General features: G+C 39.0%; 2 protein-coding genes across 2 annotated transcripts; both read right to left on the bottom strand.

Moving 5' to 3' along the window:
* Nucleotides 1–484: 484 nt before the first annotated feature.
* On the bottom strand, nucleotides 485–2,051 carry LOC133707730 (metalloendoproteinase 2-MMP). The gene has a single exon (XM_062133213.1). The coding sequence runs from the start codon at nucleotides 1,740–1,742 to the stop codon at nucleotides 627–629; it is 1,116 nt and encodes a 371-aa protein (XP_061989197.1). The 5' UTR covers nucleotides 1,743–2,051; the 3' UTR covers nucleotides 485–626.
* A 5,701-nt stretch (nucleotides 2,052–7,752) lies between these two features.
* LOC133707728 (uncharacterized) lies at nucleotides 7,753–11,151 on the bottom strand. Its single transcript, XM_062133211.1, has 7 exons — nucleotides 10,696–11,151; nucleotides 10,087–10,227; nucleotides 9,632–9,997; nucleotides 8,903–9,145; nucleotides 8,616–8,708; nucleotides 8,259–8,459; nucleotides 7,753–8,156 (listed from the first exon to the last, which is right to left on the bottom strand). The coding sequence occupies exons 1-7, from the start codon at nucleotides 10,996–10,998 to the stop codon at nucleotides 7,944–7,946; spliced, it is 1,560 nt and encodes a 519-aa protein (XP_061989195.1). The 5' UTR covers nucleotides 10,999–11,151; the 3' UTR covers nucleotides 7,753–7,943.
* Between the last annotated feature and the right edge of the window lie 88 nt (nucleotides 11,152–11,239).

Below are 11,239 nucleotides of genomic sequence, written 5' to 3'. Positions count from 1 at the left end.
TGTCGATTTTGACCTCTGTTACTGCGTTGACTCCGTCGCTTTTACCGATTATAGAGCTTCGCTAATGGTCGCCATGATTGGGTAGCATTTGAGCTCTGGGTTTTGGGTTTCTGTATTGGATGTTGGGTATTGGATTCACTCAGTGGCATGCATGTAAATTCTTCATCAAACTGAACATTTTGGTCAATAAAATTCAGAGCGAGGCCTGCTTCATTTGGTTTTTGGGCTTAGACTCGTGTCCTTATTTGTATAAATCTATTTGAATGTAGGTTTTTTTTGTTTACATCTTTGGTATGTTACTATGTAATTTTCTAAAAAAACAAAGGCGATTCAAGACCCTTTCTCATAATCTCCGGACTTTGTCTTTTCTTAATTTATATTTGCATTGCACTGTGTATCTTTTTGTAAATGACAAAACCTTCTTTGCAGGCTAGAGCCAAAGTTACCAGAAATAACAACCTCCAAATTATAAAGACACCAGATATTTCTGAAACGTAATAACGTATACTCCCTAAATTCCAAAATAGTAACAAAAGTCAATAATCGATCTCTGTCCAATGAACCCCATAATCCAAAACAATAAAAGAATTAAAAGGAGAGCAACATAATCCAAAACAATAAAAGAATTAAAACGAGAGCAACATTGATCCAACGGCCACAACCACTACGGCGGCCCACCGAGAAGCCGTGTGGTCCCCAGCTGCCGACGTTTCCTTGGCCCCAGTGGACGGCGTAGATGACGTAGTCGAACCGTCGTAACTAGGGTTGGCGCCATACAGTTTCTGAATCCCCTGAACGTCGTCGTTTGCGAGGTCAACTTTCTTCGTCTTCGACGTGATGGTTGGGTACATGATCGACTCCTCAACCGAAGAGTGCCCCAACCCTAACAAGTGACCTATCTCGTGAACAGCCACCGACTCCAGGTCGATGGCTGACGTCACCGTGGACGTGGTGATGTCACCTCCGATGACCCAGTTCTCGTCGCCGTCCAGGTGGAACATCCCGCTCGGGGGAGAGAACGCGTGCGCCAGAGTCCCCAGAACGCCATCGAAGGCCTCACCGTCGCCGTGGTCTCCAACGTAGAAGCCGATCTTGATGTCTGCCGAGTAGAACGACGTCGTCTCGGTGAAGGTCATCGGAATGACAGTCGACCACTTCTGGAAGGCGCTAACGAACACGGCCTTGGCCTCGTCTGAAAGCTCGTTGTCCGACAAGAACGCGAAGGTCAGATCGCGGCGGCCCTCCGGCCAGACCGGAGTTCCGGGAAAGAAAGAGTAGTGACCCACCGTGTGGAGCTTGGAGCCGTTAAATGACATCGGCTTGCCGGAGTTCATGGTGGTCGTGCCGTTGACTATGTCAGGGTTGCCGCAGCGGGGACGCACGAGGTGGCTGATAGTCTGTTCGTCTAGTTCGCCTGTGACGTTGAGGTTGAAGTTCTTCTGGTAGGTCTTGAGAGCCGACTCGAGCTCATCGTCGAAGTCGTCTGTGAAGTTGGTAGGGAGGTTGGGAATGTAGCCGAAGTAGTTGAAATACTTCTTGAGCTTGGCCAAGCCGTCGACCTTCTCGCCGGGGCGGCAGTTCCCAAACTTCTGGAAGGCGTCCCAGGCGCTAGAAGCGGCTGGGACGGTGACGTTCGGGAGGAGCCACGGTGGTATGTTGGTTATGTTGGGGAAGAAGCGAGCGGAGGTGTGTGAAAGTGTGAGGCAAATGGCGATGGAGAAGAGGTGAAAGGAAAACTTCATGATTGAATTTTGGCGGGTTCTATTTTTGGGTATGAGATTTACAAAGTGAGATTTTAAGGTGGTGTTGGGATTCGCGAAAGATGAGAGGAAGAGGTGTTAGGAAGGTGTTGAAGATGGGAAATAATCCCTGAATCCAGGTAGGAAAGGTAGGAGCCGGCATGGTGTTTGATTTAGTCACCATGGAAGTCTTTGTCAAAGCCATTATTGAATTGAAAATGCGTGTTGAACTTTAGTCTATTACATTGGATGGAAGTTTCTTTCTTCTTTTCTACTCTTTCCAGAATCCAGATTATAGTAATAGAGTTTTTTCAGAGCCATGCACAGCATCTGTATTCAAAACGAAAAAATCTCTAGTTTTTGTTTACGATTAATACACTAAGTTATATGGTATTGGACTGTTGAATAAATCTGTTGGTCTAACTGTTTCACCGAAAACTTTCTAGTTGATGGTGTATACGTGATTTTGCATAGATGTTTTTGTCAAATAAAGAACATGCGCAAGAAATGGGAGATGTTTTGACATTGGTAACTTTAGTTTTAAGTGACAAAAATGGGAAGGAATTAGATTGAGGGATCAAGTGCGGTCAAAGTTGGGGGTTGAACTGGGGACTCTTTGCGTGTGTGAAAATATGAAATAGCCAATGGACGTAGTCCACCTGGAACAAACAGAAATCTTATCTACTTGGCGGCCGCCCTTCTTGTTCTTTCTCAACTAACCAAATTATAACGACGAACAGAACTGGTTGGTCTAGATCGACATAAGAGTGTACGATTTTCAATCTCACTTCTGGTGTATTTTGGTGTATTTTAACAAGGGAGAAATATCACTTTGGTCATCGAACTATGGGTCGCTCGACACTTTGGTCATCCAACTTTTAAAAACTTCATTTTGGTCATCGAACTATGAGTCTGTATATCACTTTGGTCATTCCGTCAGTTTTCTCTGTTATCTCCAGGGGTATTTTGGAGATGAAATGTTTTACCCGCCATTTTTATAACTTAATCCAATTTTCCCCGCCTAAACATAAAACTTCATCCAATTTTGCCAACTTTTCCCTCCTTTTATTCATGCATTCATCATCAGTAATCAAAGCATACAACAGAGAAAAATAATCGAGTCAGAGAATGATTCAAAGTGAGGGAATATAAGAGGAAGAAAAATATTGATTTAATAAATCGAGGAATTATAAGAGGGAAAAGTTGGCAAAATTGGATGAAGTTTTATGTTTAGGCTGGAAAAGTTGGATTAAGTTATAAAAATGGCGAGTAAACCTTTAAATCTCCAAAATACCCTTGGAGTTAACAGAGAAAACAGACGGAATGACCAAAGTGATATGCGATGATATAGTTCGATGACCAAAATGAAGTTTTTAAAAGTTTGATGACCAAAGTGTCGAGCAAGCCATAGTTCGATGACCAAAGTGATATTTCTGACTTTTAACAACCAAGATTTAAGACAAACAATAATACACGACATGTGCGATAACTGATAGGACAATGTGAACCTTTATTATAGTGTTGGAGAGATGCTACTTGTTTAAGGTTAATGCGTTGGCATTTGGCACGAAATAACAGCTACCAACTATAATGGAGTTTCGAACCCATCGGATTTGGACGATATATGAGAACTCGAACGTACAGAATATTTCTGCTCCAATGAAGACTTAGCAAGATTAAAGGATACCGGCAAAATAATGAAAATCATTATCATATTTAGAAAGGAGTTTAAGAATTGAGTGATTGCAACGAATAATTGTGTCAAAGCATCATATGATGAGCTATAACAAAAAAAAAAATGTAAGACAAGTGCATCAGGCCGTTAACTCTTACACCTTTGTACTTTCTCGTTAAACTTTTGGAAGAAAATGTTAGTTTTAGATTATTAATATAAACGGATAAAAGAATGTGAAAACAAACATGGAATATATATTGATATTTTCATATTTTGATATTCCGTAGCTAGCTGCAGAAAAAGGTTAAAACAACTTTGATATATACAATATGGCCACTTTATATAAATTTTATATAACAGAAACACAACTTGTATTATGTTAAAATTTAAGCATAGATGTGCGTTCTAGACTTCTAGTTGGCCAAGGAAAATGGGACCTTCCACAAGCCTCAAGTGACTTCTGCAACAGATTTTCTAATTTCTATACATTTCCATAAGCTTCAAAGAGCCCTATGAAGAAAGTTCACATTGGGTGAATAGTATTTCCTTGCCAAACAAAAAGCGATGCACGATTTGACTTGTACAATTTCAATCTATCCAAACTTCAAAAGTGACTAATTAAAAACTTTGGGTCTAGATTAACTAATAAACAAAAAGCTCTTTTCTGTGCTTTATGCACTACGCTATATCACAATCTTTTTATTCAAACCCGGTGTATCACAAGCTGTGTAGGGAACAATCTACCATTCAGGTGATGATTACCTAGCTATCTTCCATATCTTTGTTTAGTACTCTCGATAAATGTCTGTAAGAAAATATAAAGGAACAAGTTAAGAGCATAATTGCCTCCAAAGTAGGAGTTGTAAGAGACAGGTGTACGTCACATTTGAGATTGCCGGGCTCCAGAAATGAAATTCTACGACCATGTTCTTCTACAATGTTAGAAAGATGTAAATTGACTCTGAAGTGGGAATGTACATTGATCTCGAATGAAAAGGCCGACAAATCATTCATGACAACTTCAATTTTTTCAAGTTTTGGAGCATTAATGCAAAAATGGTACTGACCATCCTCCGGAACTTCCTTGTTGTCGTAGAATGATGTAGGACGAGAATAGACCCGATTTAGCCAGAAAACCATAAAAACAAAGAAGCGACGTAGAATCAAGAAGAGTGATTGAAAAATAGGTAACTCACGCGTAATGAGGTTACTAGCCGCTGGAATATTCAAGAAGATTTGGTTTTGGACTTTTCAGGTTACTCGTGCAAAAAGTCAGGTTTTGATTGTGAATCAGATTTGATCAACTTTTGATCAGAATGTCCGTTTGAGACGCATGATACCTTTCCATAATGGGAACGACGAGATCTTCAAGACTCACTTTAGTTATGCGATTCGGGATTTAATATTTTTAGGCCTAACGGATTTAGGCCAAACGGATTTAGGCCAAAATATGTCGTTTTAATTATGCGATTCGGGATTTAATATTTTTAGGCTAGTTTTACATTTGTTTTAGAATTTTTTTATTTTAGGTTTTTAGTTTCCTTTTAAATTTGGATTCTTTATGATTTCTTGTTAGATTATGATTTAGGGTTTTGGATGCCTATATAAGCACCATCATGCAATGTATTAAGATCAGTTTATCACATCAAATTAATAAAATTAGAGATTTTTCTCTCTTTCTCTGGTGGATTCCAGATTTATCTTTTTAGGATTTATTGCTTGTAAACCCAGGTTACTTCCGACTGCGTCATAGAAGGTCAAAGATATTGTATGCATCTTCAGCTCAGGTGCAGAAATGTTGCTAACAAGAACCAAGTCGATCAGCATAGAAAACCTCCTTCTATGGTCAGATCTTCAAGTACAGGGCATTAGGACAAAAGCGTTTACAACGGTGCAAGTACCCATATCAGGAAGCTTAACTCGAACAAATAGGTCCTTGGCTTGGAAAACACTCTCTTAATTATTGTAGCAGGTTTGGCAGTCCATTACTTGGAGAATTTCTTAAAAATTATGTTTTATCAATAGTAAAATTATATCACGAGAATTTCAATAACAAGGATATTAGATCGAGCCTAGGAGTTTAACTGAAAGGACTCGTGGGCCTTCTCCATTCAGGTTACCCAAAAGAAGGCCTGGTAGTTTTACACAATGTCACAATGACACAATCAGTAGTGATGATTGATGAAGCCGAGCTGAATAAGGAAACAAAATGATAGAACAAGTCTGAAGAAGCAGAATCAAACTGCTCAATGTAAAATGTCGAACATCGTTATCTAACTTCAAACAAATGGATATAAGAGTTTGAAAACCACACCAAGGAATATTAATATCAACATAATGCCCAGCAATGACTTTAAAAAGCATTAGCTAACTGCACAGAAAGGTCAAAATTCAACTTTGAATATACAATATACGTGCATCTTACATAATTGGTATCATATACACATCATATATTACGTTAATAGTTATGGAGTAAGACTATATGTTCTGGTTGGCTAAGAAAAATAGAACCTTCCACAAGCCACAAGTCCACAATTGTCAGCTGCAACAAGTTTTTTTATAGATTCCAGAAGCTTCAAAAGCTCAGTTAATCATTTCTTAATTAACTGCGTCGAAAGAAGGTTCGTTTGGTTCGAATTTGACCGTCTTTGTCTTCCGTCAGAAGGTTATTTTAGAATATAGTGTCTGATATTCTACAAACGTGTTTGGTTTTACAATTAGAAAATACAATACAAGGAATATCATAACCACGCTTTCATCGGCTATATCACATTATATATAGACTCAGAGTTTCTGATCTCTAACATCAAAAGCTTTTCTCACCTGCAAACACATTAATTCATCGATCTCCAAGAAAAATCGATCTAGTTCATCTTCATCTTCGTTTCGTTTGGTTTGATTGATCAATGGCAGCAAGTAATTCATACGAAATGACCTCGTGGGCAGATCAATGGGACAACAGCCCTGACCCGTATCCGGCTAACTATGATCAGTCCAACACGAGTACAAAGGCCAAGTATACCAAAAAGGTAGAGGAAGGGTTTGGGAAGACGAAATCAGTGGCGTCGAGTGGGATGAAGAAGGTGAAGACAGGAGCTCATGTTGGTTTTCACTGGATCAAGGAGAAGTACCACAAGACTACCGGAAAGCAGTAGCAGCTGCCAGCTTGATTTTTTTCCTGTTTGAACATACGTGTATTACGACCATTCTTTCATTTTGATTTATGACCACCTTTTGTTGTATATTGTATACGGATTTGATTGATCAAAGTTCGTTGTTTAAATTCCTTGTTTTCCAAGAGGAATTCTGTGCATTGTTCATGCTTTAGTGGAAATTATTTTGCTATGAAAATATTGAATTTTCTTATTTTGAATTGCAAATTGCAACGACTTGGGCAAGGTTATACCTTAAATCCTTTTGATTTGTAGGTCTTATCTAACTCCACCATGCTCGTCTCACATGTTTTTGAATACGAAATGTTAAATTTTTAGGGACTAAAAAATATAAACTTAAGATACGGCAATGAGCGATTGTCTTCACTGACACCCTAAATGAGTCATATCTATATGGAAAAGAATTTTATTCATTAATGAAGTTATCAGACTATTGTTTTTAAAAGAGTTGTGAATTAATTTATGGATTACCGTGATGTTGTTGTAAGTTATTGCTTGGAAAATGGAACGTTCTGTGGTTCTACCAGGGTGATAAGTTAACAAGGCTGTGTTACCACAATCTCCGACTAAACTAAACACGTTTTAGATGGTTTGGACCCATATTATATATAGTTTGGACTCTGGACACCAAAAAGCATTAGAAATTCTTCTCCAAGCCTCAATCTCTCTCCCAATCTTCTTCATTTCCTTTTGCGTGCTAAAGAAGTAAGGAGTAAAGAGTACGGACTCCTGTCAATGGAAGCGATTTTGAAGAGCAATCCAGACCCGGTTCGTGCTTCTGAGGCCAAGAACAGCTCTGATGGAGATGGTGGTGCAAAGGCTAAGTATATCAAAAAAGTGGGAGAATGTTTTGGCAGACTTAAAGAAAAAGTGAAAAAACATCAAATGGCGTGAACAGGGTCAAGATAGGAGCTCATTTGGGTCTTCCCTGGATCAAAGACAAGTACTATAATAAGACTACCAGAAAGCAATAGCCCTTATAGAACATTTACCGAAAAAAAAACTAAAAACAGAAAAAAGAAAACTCGCATTCATTGTATTACAAGCTTTTCTTTTCTTGTTTTCAATTGTATTACACCTTTCTTTATATTTGATTCACTAAAGCCGGAAGATTTCTTTGTTATCTATGTCATTCTTCAAAAACAAAGATTCAAGAAGGAAAAAAGAAGCTTAAGTTTGTAAAATGGAATTAAAATTTTACCAATAACCACAACTGTATTATGGGAGTAAAGTTACAGACTCTCTTACTTGATCGACAACTATGTACATAAAATTATTCAGCTAATGTGATTCGAAGAAAGAGCCCAGTGCTTACACTTCTGTATTATGATTCTTTCAATATACACTTGCAACTCCTTAGCATCGACTAGGTCTGCTATAAGTAGGAGGTAGGGAGGGGCAGTGCTCATTCATGTTTGCATATGGCTCTATGGTGTTATATTCAGGCAGTTCCATCCGATATTCACCAAGGATCTGGCAGAATGGGAGCTTTTCATCCCCTACGTTACACCAACTTGGCAAACGGGTCTGGTTATCCTCAAAAATCTTTAGCATGTACGCATCACGAATCTGTGAGAGAGAGTGATAAGTTATGTCAAATGGAGTCAAAAGTGATAGACAAAACAGATTATAAAAGTTAAAAGAATACTACGATAGTGCTAAATGACTTACAGTGAATTCAGTAACTTGAATAGAGTTAGAAATAGGACCAAAAATCCCAGCTTCTTTATACATTGCAAGAATGAAAGCAACACAGGTTGTAGATTTGCCATCACTGTACACCCACTCATCTTGTTCTGGAATAGTAAGCAAGTGATCAACAGATATCTCGCGATTTTCAACCTCAGCTAGAATCTCATACAGGTCCAATCCCTAAAAGAACAGAGAGGTTAAATTAGACATCTGATTCATGGTGAAGCAGTATACTTGAATTTTACTTGAAAATGTTGAGTGCACTAGAATTCTAAAGCAGACCCATGGCAATTCATTCTTGAAAATACTGAGCAACCACAAGGGAAGCACAATTACCTCAGTACCTAGCCGCTTGTTTAGAGCCTCATTCCACATGTTTGCAGCATAGGCAGGCTGCAACCTGGTCCACATAGACATGACAGAAACAACCTGAAAGCAGGAGCTGCCTGTTAGGACAGAAAGCACAATCAACTAAAACCAACTGAACCCTCATCAACTACCGTGTTGCTGTTTTGTTCATTTAGCAAGTAATATTATCGATACCCTCATCCCTTCATGTAAACAAGTTCTACAAAGCTTATTGTACTATATACTTGATACATGTTAAACCAGTAAATTAGTACCAAGTGAGTATCAAGAGGTGGGGGATAGTTTTCAGCCATGGTGTCAATCCAGCTAAATATCATGTTGTGATAACCATATGGCTTCCCTGACATGCTCCGAGCATATTCCCATGCTGCAGTAGAGTTAAATTTTGCACGCAACTCTGGATGCAAAGGAAGTAAGGCTATCTGTGGATTAGAACCATCCTTGAGTGCTAATTCCCACCATTCCTCCCATGGAACCACTGCTATAATTTCTTCACCCTGCAATGGTAATGCAGGAAATGTCAAGATTCTATTCCAAATAGAGCCCACATGATGTTAGTGTTTTACTTCATTAAAGCATATAACAAGGTGCAACTGTTTCACAAAGCTGAAATTGCATGGAACTAGGGTAATCTTAAAAGTTGAAAAAGGGAATAAAAGACAATAAAGAAACAGACATAGTAATTACAATACACAACAGTCTTGAAGTAAACATCGTGCAAAATTATTAATGGTGGTAGCTCTATATAACATACAGAACTACAGAAGAACTTGGGATATACTATTCCATAATCTTTAAACCTTATAAGCCATAATATGTCCTTAATCTGGTTCCTTACCATAATAGCATACAAAAATAAGGATGGTGCTGGTGCTATAACATATGGAATAACTTATAACTTACTATGCTTCATATTTTAGCCTTCTTTTTTGCTGTATTATATTTCAACCTTTATTAGCTGCAAAATGTCCTTAATTTGATACCTTTTCGTTCTCGTGCCCTGATTCACCAACCCATAGTTTGCCCATCTCATCCTTCAAGCACACTGCTGTATGACCAGCAAATGCTCCAGTCACCCATTTTTCCAATGTCTCAAATCCACCCCATCGACCCCGGATCTTTGAAAGTGCTAGAAAATCACCAGAATGAACATCGTCAGGATTTATAGTTGCACGCCAAGGCTGAGAACGTTTTTCAAAGGTTGCCCCCATGTGCTTTTCCAAGAAAGCTAAGTTTGCATTTTGACCCCAAACAGTGTTAGAAAACAGAGGCAACACATCAATCAAGGAGAGCATTGTCCCCAGCATCCCCGATGGCATGAGAAACACAGACACCCCATGCTGCTTTACCTGCTCGAGAGTCAGTCACATCATCAACTCCAAGCATATAACCTTGTCTAGCTTAATATTCAAACATATTGCTAATTAATTGAACATACATATTCCAACTCTGCAGGCTCTTCCCAGGAGTCGAACTTCAACGTATGCTCCCGAGCAGAGAAGTAGTAATCCCATGTAATCCGATACGGTGTTGCAAAAACATACAGATCCATACACGCCCAGCTGTGTGCCTCAGAAGTCTGTAGAACAATAAAACTGATTAAATCCTCTCAAAACCATACACAGTGCAACAAGAACATTCAAAACTAGTTCTACGCTTATTGTATCTCAACCAATCACCATAAACCAGCTCCCAAAACTAATACCATCTCAGCTGTTTTTCGTAAATTCACTTGCACATCAAAATCCTAGTCTAAATAATCGCAACGAAGCTGATACCAAAGCTGATCATCCAATACAATTTACTCTATTGAATACATAAACACTCAAAAAGCAAAGAAACTTCTGAATTTACAAACAAATTGTTAAAAATTTCGAACCTTGAGCCTGCCAAAACTAAACCCACCCATCTCAGTTGATTTTTGTAATTTCACTACCACATCAAAACCCTAGTATAACTAATCCAATTACTGAATTTGAATACATAAACAGTAAGAAAAGCAAAGAAATTTCTGAATTTACAGACCAAAAGGTAAAAAAATTCGAACCTTGAGATAGAGAACGCCGCCACCCAAATCAGATTTATTCCTATCGCTTTCGGTGAACTCGAGCCGGGCTTCGTTGCCGGAAAAGCAAGCTCCTTCCCATTGAATCGAGTTGTTGTAAGGGGTCACCGACCCGATAAACGACGGCAACAAATCCACGGCACTGTGGAAATTGTTGAGCACCGGCCACGATATCTGACGTGGCAGCACCGGAAGGACGTCCTTGATTCTAAGGGGTACCTTGAGAGCGTCCCCAAACCGTAGAGAGCAGAGCAGAAGCAATAGTATCCACGGCGTGCGAGACATTGAGGTTTTCTGGGCAATTACTAATCAGAAATTGATTGAGAAAACCCTAACCCTAACCCTAGGATTTGGGGGAAGTCGCTAAAATTGGAGGGAGTTGATGAATGTGATGATGATCATCCTAGGTTCATGTTGTTGGATTTTTCTTTTTCTTTTTCTTTTTCTTTTTCTTGTTGGTCTTTCATTGACTTTGCCTACGTTGGGGGAGTCGTACGTGCCACGTGGACAGGCCGGATTAGTCGTA

Source organism: Rosa rugosa, chromosome 5 (genome assembly GCF_958449725.1).
Source record: "Rosa rugosa chromosome 5, drRosRugo1.1, whole genome shotgun sequence".
Taxonomy (NCBI): domain Eukaryota; kingdom Viridiplantae; phylum Streptophyta; class Magnoliopsida; order Rosales; family Rosaceae; genus Rosa; species Rosa rugosa.
Note: the sequence above shows the minus strand (reverse complement) of the source record. Positions and strands in the feature narration are given on the sequence as shown.